A 16,286-nucleotide genomic window follows, 5' to 3' on the forward strand; every position below is an offset into this window, starting at 1 on the left:
TGTATTGAAGGCTGTTTCCTGGGGACTTGGGGGTTTGGAATACTGCTTTTCAAGATAGTATAAGAATGCTGTGAGTCCGCTGTAACTACACACTTGTGAGAGGACTGCAGCCATTTGTCTGTAAACTTGCTTGTGCCCGGAATATTCTGTAAAATAAATCCTTCGAAGGACCTGTTCACCGATCTCCAGTCTGTATTCAGAAAATCAACATTCTCTCTACCCGAACAACAACGAACACGCGGAAGACAAAGATAGTCTTCTAACATTAGACACAAACAAAATTGAAGGGGCAAAATAGTCGTAAGAGAAGTTGTACAAGAATCAAGAGGCTGGATGACTTGTTGTGACACCTTTTGTCATAAGAGAAATATGCTTTGAAAGTCATACAGGTTTAACTGTCATCTGTCCCACAAGACGACAGCAAATCTTGTGAGACTTCAAAATATATTGGGTACCATTAAGGTTAGCACAGATAAATAGTCAGTTTCAAAGTCAGTAGATCTGGCTTCAAATTTCATTTGGAACCGCTGTGCTGTGAGTATGCATTTTCTCCCAGTGTTGCATGTTTTTTTGCCGAGTGCTCTGCTTTGCGCCCACAAACTGAATTGTCCATTGGTGTGACAGTGAGTGTGGTTTGTCTGTATGTGCCCTAGGATTGTCTGATATCCAGTCCAGTCTGTACCCCACCTCACGCTTAAAGTCAAGTGGGATAGGCTCCAATTAGCCACAACCTTTATGCGTTAAATGTGATTGAGAACATGAGAATAGTTGCAAGTCTACTTCCTGACTCATGCGGAGGACGACCTAATGTCTGGATGGAAGACACCATTTTGACCGATGGGCGGACTGTTCCATTCATCGGCCACAATGGGAACTAAAATTGAGCATTATGACTGCCAAGGTTGATAACAGCACAAAAGGTTATTGTTTCATTCATCATTTCTTGGCTTGTTAATTTGTGTCTCAATTTCTGTTAACAGTTCATCCTTTCTCAGCCGAGATACTAATCTATTTATTTTTCCAAAAAAGCAGATACTTAGTTTTGGATAGTGACGAGACGTCACAGTTTAGCCAGGACAGTCCCGGGGTTTGAGCCTTGTGTCCTGAATTCCGGCGGATTTAGCCAGGACCATTGTTTTGCCCCGACCCGGTGTCCCGATTTTGCATCATAGCGTTTCATATGACAAAGCAATTAAAAAGGAATCTAACTGTTACATTCCTTCCTATTTATTTTCACATTCAAGTTGAGGTTGTTCTCATTCGCAGCTAATCGCTAACAGAGGTGTTTTCGTCATACCGGACTAGAACTACTTCCAGCCTCCGCGTCTGAAATGTAGTCCTATTAGCCTAAATGCTGCGGTCGCCGGTCAGACACAACCGAAATTGAGCTTTTTTGGCAGCATATTTTAAATGTTATATGGCAGGAACAGCCAGCTTCCAAAAGTTTCGGGACCACGTAAACAAGGTTGGATGATGTTGAGTGCATTGTTTGTTTAGCACTGTTTAACTGATAGAATTTAGCATTAGCTAAAACAATAACACAACCACTAGTCATCAGATTGACTGGCGATTAAATTTGTTATAAATAATTCCTAGCGAGAATTTATATATTTGATCATCAGTGAAATTGTAGTGTAATTTAGATAATCTAGTCACCCTAGTTTTGGATCTCAGATGGACCTAATGTTGTAGCTTTAAACACAACCTGTACCTTCTAATGGTTTGGGCAGGAAGTGAGCGGCTGGTTTGGTTTTCTTCACTCGGTTCCCCTTCATGGCTTGACCCTCTTTATTGAGACCGAGGAACCAGGCCCGACCTGACTCCTGCTGTCGGTACAACATGGATGAGTAGATGACGTAGTAGTTTTCGAACACGGACTCTTTGAATTTGCACTCTGCTGTGAACAGCTCCTGCAAAGACATGCACACACAAACAAGCACCCGCATGAAAGTTACATTTTTCCGTAATAACAAGAGACGATCATGTCACCCACGCGGGGACATATTTTATGATTTTGGTTTTTTTTGCCTTTAACTGAGGTCATCTGCCTCTCTGCATTATACAGTACATACCTGATGTACAGTACAGCAAAAAAAAACACCAGTGAAATGGATGTCTACTTGTCGTGAAGAGGAAGTACGTCATTTGCAATGTTCATTATATAACACTAATCCAGATTCGTGTGAAATGCAACTCTTATTCCTACTGCGATTATTTGGCGACCAGTCCAGTGTGTGCGCTCAAAGTCACCTGGGATAGTTTCCAGCTTGCCCGCAACCTTAATGAGGACAGGAGCTATAAAAAATGGATGGCTATTGTTCGCTAAAGTGAATCACGCTACTTGCTTGATCCTCGATGCTTCATTCGAGTTGAATCCACAAAAGAGTTGCTTTCTTCTTAGCAACTTGTTAGCGTCGCCTCGTGAGCCGTTGTGCAAATGATGATCGAGCTAACCGAGCGGCTCCTCTGTCCTCCGTACACGCCTCGACGTGGCAAAGACAAATGAAGCCGAAAGGCGCCACATCTCTTCTTTGCTGACGCCCATTCATCTCTGAGCAGAAGGGTAATAAAAGCGTTTCCACATTGTCCGCCCCTGCTCGGGCTAAAAATAAAGGGCCGCATCGCGGTGCGTTAATCAAGGCACTTTGGGCACATCTGTTAGGTGAAAGTCACACACTCGTGCTGGCTTGCAAACTACTTATATCATCACGTAAAAGATAATGGATTCCAAATATTGTCAGGACACCGAAAAGATTAACATGAATGCTGCTGTTGAGGCAGCTGAAAAGTTTACCATGATTTGTTCTGCCCTTTTCCAAAAAGTATCCACAGCAAACCCTTCGCTATTCACCAGCAGCGTCCAGAAATTAAAAACCTTGAAAGAGTTTGGCTTTAACTACAGGTGCTTCTATTCAACAGGTGGAGATGCGCTTGTTTACCTGCAAGTTGAGGAGAAGCACGTGGCTAAAGCTAATCTGTGGCAGGGTTTTTACTGTACTTTATGGACCTGGATTGCCCAACCCTGTTTGCAAGTCAACATAACTGAGCGAATACTGTTGAGGAATGAAAATAAATCTGTCCTCTTTGCGTGTTCCAAAACTTGAAGACAGATTTAATGCAAGAAAAAACACCTTTGCAAAAATGATTTTATCTAACAGAGATCTCTGGACACTCAAACAGCCTCTAATTCATCACTTAAACAGGTGGGATTCAGAGCGTCGAAATGTGTCTCTTCCGCGTGTACAATGGCTTCTTATAGTTAAAACCGACCGCCTCTCTTTCATTTGTAGACAAAACATACTCTCTGGGTACTTTTCCATGAGCGATGGCGAAAACAGAGTCAGGAGTGCGTGTTCGAAACAGATTCTGTTCTCAAGGACCAAATGTGTTTTCGCACAAAGCGCTGAGAAGGAACTTTTTTAGACTAAATAGTATGTCCCAGCTTAAGGTCAGATTATACCGAAATCAACACCATCTGCTCTGCACAGGACACAAAACATTTCAACAAGGTTAATATAAAGAATTAAAATGTTAATAATGTGTAACAATGGTTAATATATGAAATGAAGAATTAAAAATGTTTTAATATCTATCAATACCAAACACCAAAGATTAAGTGATGCCCCCAAACAGCTTGCTGATTCACTATAGAGACTACGGCATAGCGGCCAAACATTTTAGCAAAGAAGATATTTATGTGGAGACGGTATCCTAAATATGGGGGCTAGACGTCCTGATTTAAGCCGGACAGTCCTACTTTCACTTTACTTTTCTCGCAATAAATGAAATCCGCCAAGTAGTTATAGCTTTGTTTTACATTTATTATAAATGTTTTAAGTCTTTAAAACCTCTCACCACACAGTTTATACACTTTTCTCATTGAGGCATTTTCTCACATTTCTCTCTTTAAACATTCTCAATGTTCAAACCTTCATAAATTGTATAAAATAGGCACATTACTGTAAAAAAAAAAAAAAAAAAAAAAAGCATGCAAAATTGCACTAAAAAATCAGCGAAACAGCGAGACCGTGTAAAGTGAACTGCTTTATAGCAAGGGAACACTTATTCATTTTTTGAAATATGTCCTCCTTTTTGACCTTATGGAAGTGGCCACCCTAATCCTGATTAACAACGAGCGTCCAGTACATGCAGATGTTTGATTGCATAACAATTTTGTGTAGGCATATTTACGCTACGCAATTTGTCCATTCTGCCCAGTTTGCCGTAGTTTCTCCATATTATTCATTGGTTTTGAATTCTATTTGAACTTTACTATAAACATAAAATCCCGCTAATATGCTTTAATATTGATAAAAGAAACGATGGATGTATAAAAAATTTTATCCCCTCTAACCCTTCCACTCCCCCCAGTCCCCATTTGAGTAAATAAACCTCATGGCCACTGTTAATTAAAACACAGTATAATATAATATTAGTGGTGTTAACACATCATCATTTTCTTTTTGTCAAAAGGCTCAGACACCTTCTGGGTGTTTGGTTCTCCCAGCACTTAAGTGTTCGCTAAAGTCTTCCCAAAGAGTGGCACCCCTTTTACACTGCCCCAGGCAGTTTGCCTGACTCATTCGACAAGAACAAAAAATGTCACTACTCTCAGTCCCAGATGAATTTGAGGTCAAAGGTATGTATTTTCCTTTGGATGAGTACAACAACGCAAAGAATGAATCATGCTTTCAAACAGTAACTAAAGGAAGTCGATAGGATTATTTTATTTTTTTTATTTTTATTTTTTTAGAACAACACCATCTAACCGCCAGTTGTTAAAAGTACCTACTTTAATCCTTGACTGGCTTAAACTAATAGGATTGAATCACAAAAAACTCCTGCATCCCCCCACACCCCCCCTGGTCCCCTATGCTTATCCTGGGAGCTGACAGTCGAGGAGGAGAGGCCATTTCAATTGAGTGCATGTCTCCTGAAAGCAGCCGCCAACACTCAGCCTCAGTACACGAGCATCGGGCGAGGACACAAGAGGATTCCCCCCTGACACTCGGCCTTCCCTCCGAGGAGACGAGGTGGCATGACCACAGTGTAAAGGCGGAATGATTCAAGCAGACAGCGCAAAAAAACAAGCAGCCTGAACAGCCACGGTGCAGCCAAGCTAGATTCTGTGTCGAAAATCAACTGTACTTTGAAATGAATAGGGAATTATAGATACAGTGTAGATCCAGCCATTGGGATTTTGATGAGTGCTGAGTGATAGAATGTATCTTTAAAAGCGAGTTTAGACAAATTTATACCCATGGGTCATGGTTGGGGTGGTGCGCTTATGGGGAATATTCTGGTTGAACTGACTGTGAAATCTTGGGATTTGTTTGGGAAGTTTTCTAGGCAAGACAAGTTTTTAACATCATTTTTTTTTTTAATACATTAGTGTTATGATTTATTCTAGACTAGTCCTGTTTTTAAGGGAATGTTCATGTCATCTCTATGTTACACCTCTGAAATATGGAGCACAAAGAAAAGTTTTGGTCCACATCCCCGTTTGGATATAGTCTGGGCTAGTTTAACTACAATCCCAGTTTTAAAGAATAATGGACTCTGCACACGGGAGGCGACAAGTGACAGCGAAATACGCACCCTGTCGCCTCCCATGTTAAACTTGACACACGGGAGGAGACAAACGACAGCGAAATACTTACCTCGTCGCCTCGCAGATCTCAACACACGGGGGTGCGATAAGCAGCCGCGACGGTGGCAGCAACAGACGTCACACAACAGATTTGCAGATTTGATTGTCAATTAAATTGGAGGGAATCTAAACGTTTTCATTGTAAACACAGAAGTTTCACTATAGTACGCTATTCCAGTATGAAGATCTATTTCCTATATAATTTTATTATTATTATTATTATTATTATTATTATTATTATTATTATTATTATTATTATTATTATTATTATTATTATTGGCGGCACAGTGGCTGACTGGTTTGCACGTCCGCCTCCCAGTGCAGAGGATGTGAGCTCGAGTCCAGGCTTCGGCCTTTCTGGGTGGAGTTTGCATGTTCTCCCCATGCCTTTTTTTTCCGGAAACTTCGCTTTCCTCCCACATTCCAAAGACATGCAAGTCAGGTTAATTAAACACTCCAAGTTGTCCATAGGTTTGATTGTGAGTGTGGATGGTTGTTCGTATCTGTGTGCCCTGCGGTTGGCTGGCAACCAGTTCAGGGTGTAACCCCGCCCACTGCCCGAAGCCGGCTGTGATAGGCTCCGGCGCCCCCCCGCGACCCTTGTGAGGACAAGCGGTTAAGAAAATGGATGGATGGATTAATATTATTATTATTATTATTATTATTATTATTATTATTATTATTATTATTATTATTATTATTATTATTATATTTATATATATATATATATTATATATATATATTATTATATTATTAACTGTTACAAAAACGGTAGAAAACTTTCCGGACAAATAAACCCTGTACCAACAAGCTCTCATGCACCGGCGTTTTTGTTGACGTCACGGAAAACATTGTGTGAAGTATCAAACAAAATGTTTGGATTTTGTTTTGTTAACAAAACGATAGTCGGACACGAAAAATTAGGCCTTGTCGTCGCCTCCCGTGTGCCGAGCCTATAATTTGGTTTATTCCATTTTACACCCCTGAATAAAGTAAGAATCTATTCTGGCCTAGACACATTTTAAACACTCTAAATATGTAGCCTATCACTGGGTTGGGTTTGTGTATGCTATCAGCAAAGCTATACAGTATGTTACGGTACCCAATTTTGGGGATTAAACTGTTCTATTTAAGTCTATCCATTTGAAATAAGGCCGAGATTCTCTTATTTTTACTCTGTGGTCTGAAGAAAAATATATCAATAAAATAAGATCCCAGTATACTCTGGGCCTGTTTTTTCTACAATTATGTATTACAGGTAAAATCTGGGTTAGATATTATCTTATTTGGGGGAATAGCCTGGTATATGGAAGTATACAAACTTGCGATACTCCAGTTATTACCCTGTAGTAAGCAAAAGTATATCCCTGGGATAAGGTACAAGCACAATATGTTAAATTAGGGAAGAGCATATTCTGGACCACACCAGTTTTAGGTAATATTCTGATCAATTAAAATTTTATACTTTTGGTAAAAGGTTGTAACATTTCAATTTGGTTTAGGGAATATTATGTTCACATCGAGTTCCCCTAGGATAAGGTTAGGTTATTTTGGCTCACTTACAGTACAGTTTATGAACTACATATTTTGGGCTGCTCTATTTTATGATCTTGGGTTAAAGTTAGATTAGGGTTAAGACATTTTTTTTGGGAGTATGCCTCTTTAAACTAATAATCTTTGTTATCATCCAGTCCATAGCGTACAATTAGGGGATATTCTGGTTTAATTAAGTTTATGTGCTAGTGATATGACCGAGGACCTGTTTGTACCCTAAATTTAGTATATGTTCTACAAAGATTTAGGTTGTGATGTACAGTATTTTGGGAGTCGGGTAATATATTGGTTTGGTGCTGTTAATATGTTGGTGATATGTGAGTTCATGATTCATGTTTATGGCTTTTTCTGGAACATAGGTTTCGCTTATACACTGAGTTCTAGCTGCTTTTGATGTTTGGGATGGACCTGCCAGGTAAAAACAGAATTAAAAAAAAACCCCGTCAATATCTTACTCTAAGAATGAAGTGCATTGCAAAGGGACATCAGAAGGCTTCACAGTCCCATAATTCAGGGTAGTCTATTTTTTTTCTACATAGACCAATGCCATTGATGAAAGACTACATAATAAGTCTCAATAACCTGCTGGCCTGCAGAGTGAACGCGCATCTCTTCACATTCAACTCGCACAAGCTGTCGTGTCGAGCATGGGGGAGGGGGCTCACTTCACGTTTGAGAGAATAAATTTTCATGCTTTTCAGCCTTTCTAAAGCTCTCTCACACTTATTGATTATTTGCATCTCCTGGGGGAGGAACTTTCATAAAATGTTCCTTTCAATTCTAGGAAAAAAGAAAGAACGCCTGTGGAGAAGGAGGGGGGGGGGGGCTACAGCTATTACACATCGGCAGACGAGTGGAGCACTGTGGGCTTTTCTGTCACTGTGAAAGAATCCCCATCCTTCACAAACACCCACACTTTGTTGATCCAAGCGGCTGAGAACAGCATGAAGGACACGGCAAAACAACGCAAATCCGCTGAAAGGTTTGAGCTGTGGTAAATCAAAACAACTCCTGTCGCTGCAAGGATGCATAAGAATCCACACATAATCTTTATATTCATTGTGACTCTCCATAAATGGAATGCAAAAATGGACTGAGTAGAATTAAGAGCAGGCAGGTTATGATATTCACTTTTCAGGAGGCCTGAAAAACGCCATTGAGGTTGCATCCCCAAAGAGAGTGAGACATTTTCAATGTTTTAATGTAGAATTACCAATAGTATAGCTTTTTGGAAAAAAATATGAATTTTACAAAATTGTGGCAGCGATAAATGCTGTCACTACCAAGCGGATAAAGTGATCACACACCATAACTAAATACAACTAATCATGTTTTTTACTTCTACTATTTTGTACGAAGCTTGTAACAGATATTTGAGTATGATTTTGCCATTGATGTAAAATCATCAAATGCAAAGAATACATTTATGTTCAAAGAGTGTTGTATTAGCTTTCTTTGATTTTTTAATACAATTCTCTTGTAGAATACAACTGTTGAACAAAATGGTCAAAACTGAAAATTTTTAAATGAAAATGTAAGACTTTCTAAAAATGTATATACAGTGTTGCCTCATTTTTCGTGGGTGTTACGTTCCATGCCCAGTTTCCATGAATTTCCGTGAAGTAGATGACGGCGAGTTATGCTTTTACTGAACCATAACGAAGCCACCACACAGTTCATACCCTTCTAAACACTTGTTAACGTTGTAAATTTAATAAGAAAAATAGCAGCATAAATAAAGGATACAGTAAACCTGAGAGGGGTAAGGGGGCGGCGCTGTTAGGCAGGTAGGTGGGTTGGGGGTTGATAACTCTGAAAACTCCGCGATATAACGAGGCACAATCCAAGATAAACTCCGTCATGTATGGATTTTGGACCCAAATACAAACCCTCGATATAGTGAATCCACGATAAGTGAACCGCAAAATAGCGGGGGACCACTGTACTGTACAGTGTAACACTTCAAACTTAGACTTGAAAAGTTCCAAGATGAATATTTTCTACTACAAAGCCATCTTGTATGCAAACACTTGCTTGTTATACTCAAAATGTAAGCATAGTGAAATCAGTGAAACATGGTCACAGGTGTTGAGCTCTGGCAGGCTTCGACTGTGCCTCGCCATTTGCTGCTCAAAGCGCAAACACTTCCAACTCGCTATTTATGACCCTCGTTCCACCCTAATTGCCTTTCCATTGCATGAATGTCAAGCACCGTGCAAATACAAATTGCACACTCGTTGCCTCAAGAGCAGCGTTAATCTGTGAGTGAGTCGCAGCAGTCTGCGGCAGCTTGCAAAGCTGTCTCCAGACCTTAATTGAATGTGTGACACTCATGAGCCTGGACTCACAATTATTAGTATTTAGCAGGATTTTGAACAAAAACATCATGCTGTCGTAGTAGGTACTGACGTTTTGGAGAGATAATTAATTCTTTCTATTGATCAGAATGAATAATGTGAACAATACAGCATAGCCCCAACCAACTGTCCTCTTTTTTCTTACGTCCTGTTCGTGCATTTGGGGGTTTTATACATTTATGAAAATACCCAGTTGGCATTGCGGGACTAATGGAAGGTGAAGTACACTGTGTAACTGCGACTGGTACCACAATTTCAATTCCGGGAAAGGTGTCCTTTTTTTGGTGTAATGGGAATATGGTCACCCTACCCAACTGTAAACAGGCAGCGTACATTACAATTTAAGTAACAAAAAGCTGTTCAATAGATTTATATAAAATTTGGTGTATAGTACATCCATGATACAAAAACTTAATGAACATGCAGTTAGTGATCAATGTTGATTTTCAATTTGGTACGTAGCCTCAGTACAACCAATTTTGACAAATTGTTCCAAAAAAAATGTATTTCTTTTTTTTTCTGGAGAGCTCAGTATTTTTCATTCGGTAATTTTACCGATTTGACATGTCATCATCATTGCTCTCTTTTTATTTTTATTTTATTGTATTCATTTTAATTTTTTAATTAATTTTTATTTTGTATGTGGGTGAATATGTGCATGTGGGTGTGTGTGTATGTGTGTGTGTGTGTGTGTGTGTGTGTGTGTGTGTGTGTGCGTGCGTGCGTGTGAGTGTGTACTGATTACTTCACCTAAAACCTATTAAAAATCCCACACCGTTCACCTAAACCGAATACTTCAGAATCCAGCTAGAGTCGTGAGGTTGTCAGGAGACCCGAGGAAGGATCAAATAAAAGAAAGGAAAGTGAAATCTAGCACCGACCAGACATTACCTACCACCCACTGGTTGTTCAAATTTCTAACTTCACAGTCTTCCTAAATGTATTTAGATTCTATTAGATCAAAGAACAATGATTGCATTTAATTTTTGAATAAGATCAAATAAATTGTTGCTGTTCAACACATGTCTATTAACAGCTTTTAACAATGAGCTTAATTGGTCCACACTCCACTGATTACGTATTCTGTCTCAGTGTATCTGCCCGCAGCATCATTGACACATACGCCAACTAAGCCCTGTCTGTCTGTGGTTTTACTGGAGATGTCCTCGATGGACGAGGGACAGTCAGAATATGCTCCAGTTGACAGATCAATAGTTGGCAGCCCCAGCTGAGGAGACTAGGAAAAAACAACTATGAAAGAGATTGAGTAAGGATATTGTTGAACATTATTAGGGCTACGAGTATTTTTTTTTTAGGGGAGGGGGCGTGTGGGTTTTTTTGGGTGGTGGGGGGTCATTTTGGGGGGCGGGGCAAATATTCTGAGAAACAAATCACAAATTTGCCACTTTATAAAGTGCGAGAGAAAAAAACGCAGAAACTTGCGAGAAATACACCTAGCGTAGCTATAGTCTAATGTGAGGATTCGTTGGTGGTTAATGGGACACTGTTTATAAAATGAAAAGGCAGGATGGGGACATATTCATTCTTAATTTAAACTTTACTCATCATACACGGCAGCTAGAGTGACAACACTTCCTGATCCCCTATCAGCTGACTAACAGTAACCAATCAGAAGCTAGCATCCTTTAGGTACATGCAAGTGAATGACTGAGAGCAGCAGATTCGACACATCCACTTAGGTACTTGTACAAAAAATACCAAAATGTATGAATGTGTAGATAATAATTCTGGAAAAATAAATATATAAGTAAATATACATTGTAACACATTAACTTAAATGCTTGATCCTCAGAGTGTGGACCTTAGCAAAGCAAGGTGTCTTTGTCGCTAGCAGTACCCAAAGCTTCAAAGTGCTAATGCTTAAAATGATATGGTTAATCTCTGCTAAAGCAATTACTATCTCCTTATTCAAAAACCCGACGGAAAAGTATTGCAAACATCCGAGTACGCTACGTGTATTTCTCGTAAGTTTCTGAGTTTTTCTCTCGCAAATTTGCCACTTAATCAGCAATAGAAAAAAGGTACGCTGTACAAAATGAAGCCCTTCCACCAAGTGGACTCACAAACTGTGCTGATCTCATATAAAAAATGGGGCACTAATGTCATCTACTGGTGGTTGTGCATCAGTCAAGTTAGCTAAACAAGTTTTTTTGTTTTACTTTTCTTAATTTATTTCGCATTTGAGGGAAGCTTTATAATTAATACAATGCTACAAAATAAAATGGGGGAATCCTCAGTGTTGACGGCCATGTATTGCGTTCCTGGAAAGAGACGGTCGACAAGTAATTCCGAAGGCAACGGCAGCACAGAGAACATAAAAAATAGAAAGAAAGAAAGAAAGAAATGACCGCTAAACAAACCCGTGAAGTAGTTTTGCCATCACTGTAGGGAGTTAAACAGGAGAAAGGCTCTAAATTTGGCGCTAGCCGGCTTTGACGCCTACCTCTGACCTTGTTGTTCATTAATGCATGAGGCTGCTCTCCCGCCAGCCCTCATGACCCAAACTATTTCTGACACTGCATTAAAGGTAGGAGAGAGCTACAATTTGGATATAATGAGCAAACCTCCACTTTGCCCGTCCGTCCCAACATCACCACCCATGGTACTCCCCCTGATGGGCTGGTAATTACTGCATGAAGCACACTTACTGAGACTGAAGGAATGTGAAAATATTATGGTCTGCACACGTGTTTTAGTGAGTCAGGGGATTTGTTAAAGTGCTAATAACGTACACTGGGACCTAGTACGGCCAGGTTACGTTTAATTAATAGCAAAGGGCCTAACTGATATAATATTGGGCCAGAGATATAGGCCTAGGCTGTTGTATTACTTTAAAGTAGTGTTTAAAAAAAAAATCTGAAAACGAATGCAAGTTTTTTTTATGTGTGTTTGTTGATCAATGTAACCAAAAATGTTCAATATATTTCCATGAAATTTGGTCAACTTTGCTTTGTCTCGATTGTTGGTTTGGTATGACAAAAGGACAGATTTTCTTCCAGCTGCAGAACATGGAGATTATATTATTATCATAATTTGGAATCAAGATCTTCGTATTTAGTTTTTTAATCACAGATATTCTGTTCCAATAAAATTTGATCGATTGACCAAAAGATAAACTTTCATATTAATCTGGAATCAAGAACAGTCACAATCACTTTTACAAGGACAAAACTTTATTTTTCAGTAAATTGTCTTTGACCACACCAACTGACAAATAGATTGTTGGTTCGACCAAAGGACAAAATTATTGACTTCTAGATATGGAGTATGGATATTGATCACGCTTATCGCTATCATCACGGACATCTGGTAGCTAAGATAGTTTGGAACGGTTTTGTGGTGAAATGTGTTTAAAGGAATCATTAAAAACCAGAGAAGGATTTGGAATTTATGATCATAATCAGCATCAGGATTATTTTTTGCAGGGAATGCAAGCATATAACTAAAGCAAGTGTATAAAAAAAAAAATCATTGCCATTGTTCCAGTGACAAAGTTCTATTCTGTTCTATTCTAATCTTGTTTACAAACTCTTCTGTGCTGCTGCTTCTCTGTTCTGTTGACACTATTAATTCCATTAGCACTTTGCCTAGCAGATAAAATAGCGACATTGTAATTCACCCATTCACACAGACACATTCATACACCAGTGGTCGGCTACTGCTATGCAGGGTGCTGCCTGGTCCACGGGGAGCAAATTAGGGTTCACTGTCTTAATCAAGGACACTTCAACATGGTCACAGGGGCTGAGGATTGAACGAGTTGGGAGAAGACCACTCCTGCACTGAGCCATGCCACCCTTTGTGCTAGGTTGCAGTCACTCCAAGCTGCAGGAAGCGAGCAAAAGCTATGACATACGCAACTACCCCCCCCTGTGTAGTTTTTCGAGTTATGTTTCTTTCAAAAGCTTTAACCTCAACAGTTGTACCACAAATTGTTACTTTCTTCACCTTAAAATGTATGTTTTAAATTCATTAACGACATATTTATATATATAAATATGATTGGGTGAATGCTTTTGGAGAAAGTGGAAATGGCATCTTCAGATTCAGTGCCGAGTTCGGTTACGTCATCTGACTTACCAAGGAATATTTGAATAAAAATATTACACTGTAATAATATTGTTGAATACTGTGAAATAATTGCTTTTTTTTACTGTGTTGCTGTGATATTACAGGCTTTGTGATATAACAGGGTGTTTTTGATAGCCGGATTGTACTGTAAAATAACAGTTAAATGCTGTGAAGTCCAAGGATGCAGCGGTTTATACAGGTAGGCTATTCATTGGTGTATTACAGGGGAACTTAATCATAACAAATTACTGTAAAACAATACTGTTAATTATTGTGAAATGCAGGTCATTTTTTACAGTGCACACATGAGGACTAAATCACCTGCAGTGTTGCATCTGTGCACATTTGTGTTAAAAGCCGCTGAAAACAGGTTCATGCAAAGCCATCTGTTAGCCACTGACACCCTACACACACAAACCCACACATGCACACTTTACACTAGAGGTGTCTGGTGAGGAGGTGCTATACTTGTGTGAAGCTGAGAATTTGCATCTATGATCTGCATTATGTTGAGGTTCTCATAGTCATACATTGTTTTCCTTTTGTTTGTAACCTGAAGAGTTTAGTTCAAGCAGGGATGCAAGAAAACATTGTGGTGCTTTTTGCGAGGGCGCTGGGAAGGATTAATAGATTTCTACCAATTGATTTCAATGAGAAAAATGAAGTTGTGTTACGAGCTTGGTCATGTAACAAATTAAGCTTGTAAGACAAGGAATCACTGCAGGAGAAAAACTGTGGAGGTTCATGGTTTTCATCCGACAGTTATGATCTGCTAATATATTCTGCACCCTGAAGCTTTAATAGATTATATATAATAATAAAAAAAAGGGCAAAATGGAAAGTAGATGCCGTCTCATTTTACACAGTTGACAACATAATAAAGCTAAGTCAGTGCATTCCGTCCAAATCATGAGTCTCTTCTTTATAGGATAGAGTCGCTCAAAGCGATGCCACGGGTCAATTTGACATTCCGAAAAAAACAGCATCATGAGCAAGTGCAGGCTCCTGATAAGATGAGCCAGAGGAGACGTTGCCGGTCAAGTGAGGCAGGGCGGATGTAGACGGCAACCGTGAAATGTAACTTTTCCATTTGACACATGAAAGAGCCGCTTACTGGACGGAGAACAACGTAGGAAATTATTTGGCACAATGTTCTTTTGTGACAAAATGGAGTGCACTACTTGGCTGGAACCTGCAGAGGTGCATGTGATTCACACTCAACTACATTTTTGTCTGAACAACATGAGCTATGTGAAGTCGAGCTATGAAAACAAGAGTTGCTAATGAAATGACTGATTTCAAATGAATCCCGAGCAGAGACTACGGACATCCCTTGTAGAGATAACAGCATCCTCATAGAAACTCCTGGGAGAAAACCATGGTTCTTATTCCATCTCAAAGGAAACGTCGGTCCTGGCAGGGAAGATAAATTAGCCAAGCGTTCATTAGTTCATGTAGACTGGAAAGGCGTTTGGTGATTGAGCTCTCCGTTTGTTCCGAGGTGCTTTCTTTGTGCCGGTCCGCTCGGCCGCTTTGATACCAAACGGAAGCACTGTGCCCAGTGGGCCTTTCACACAAAAGAATCTGATGCACAACCATGGGGAATTGAATATGTTCGTCATCTATTTCCTGGAAAAGATCACGACTCTCAGTTAAGTTAATTCAAGCTCTGTGAAAGTGCGTCATCAACCATGAAAGACTGAGAGAATGAATTCTGCTACACATGAACTTGTTTTAAAGAACTAAATCTGTACCTTCAAATTTTAGGATTTTTTTTTAAGGTGATTTTTTTAATTTGTGATCAAAAGGAAGGGTGTCACACTGTTGCACTGGGTGCCAGCCAATCACAGGGTCACATTCACACTCATTTTAAAACTGGACGATTGAAAGTCTCCAGTTAAAATAAATAACCACACTCCCTTGTCTCTTCATATACTCGCCTAATTTGTTTTCTTTTGTGGCCATTCCCTTCTTCAATAACATCAATGGCATGTTTTTCAGGTCGCGGGGCAGCAGCTTTAGCAGGAAAGCCCAGACTTCCTCTCTCCCCAACTACTTCAACCAGCTCCTCCGGCGGGATCCCAAGGTGTTCCCAGGCAACTTTCATCAATATGTCAAGGTTTCTTAGCCTAAGTTTCTCTGCAACCAGCCCATTCAATGACCTTAGTGCTTCCATGTGCTTCCATGTGCTTCCATGTGCTTCCATATGCTTCCATGTGCTTCCATGTGCTTCCATGTGCATCCAGCCCTGCTCTCTCAATCATGGTTTCTCAGTCAAGGTTTCTCCATCTAGTGTTTGATCCAGCCCTGCTCTCTTGTTGTTCCTTTGTATTTTTGTATACAACTCTCTGTTTCCCAACTCCCACATCTTTATCTCTACCATTAGTAAAGCTTTTACGCCGGGTCTAGACTGAATGTCAATGGTAAATGTTTTGAATGTTAACCAACAGGAAGTTGAACCAGCGTCACTGAGCAGCTTATAGTCGCATTTAGATGTACTGTGTTAGACATTGTTTCCCTCAAAGATGTTGTTTATCACACTCGGAGATACATTAAAATAACCTTCAGAGCAGTTTCTCTAAAAATCTAAGTGCACTACCATCAAATACAACTAATGCGCAGAAGTAGCGGGG

General features: G+C 39.7%; 1 protein-coding gene across 2 annotated transcripts in view; it reads right to left on the minus strand.

The window, feature by feature from the left end:
• The window catches only part of fgf14 (fibroblast growth factor 14), a 96,214-nt gene that overhangs the window by 4,304 nt on the left and 75,624 nt on the right, over positions 1-16,286 (minus strand). For both annotated transcript variants that reach the window (XM_077580220.1, XM_077580221.1), the window contains exon 4: positions 1,712-1,910. In XM_077580220.1, the coding sequence (XP_077436346.1) occupies positions 1,712-1,910 (199 nt within the window). The remainder of the gene's footprint in view (positions 1-1,711; positions 1,911-16,286) is intronic.

This window comes from Vanacampus margaritifer, chromosome 11 (genome assembly GCF_051991255.1).
Source record: "Vanacampus margaritifer isolate UIUO_Vmar chromosome 11, RoL_Vmar_1.0, whole genome shotgun sequence".
NCBI lineage: Eukaryota > Metazoa > Chordata > Actinopteri > Syngnathiformes > Syngnathidae > Vanacampus > Vanacampus margaritifer.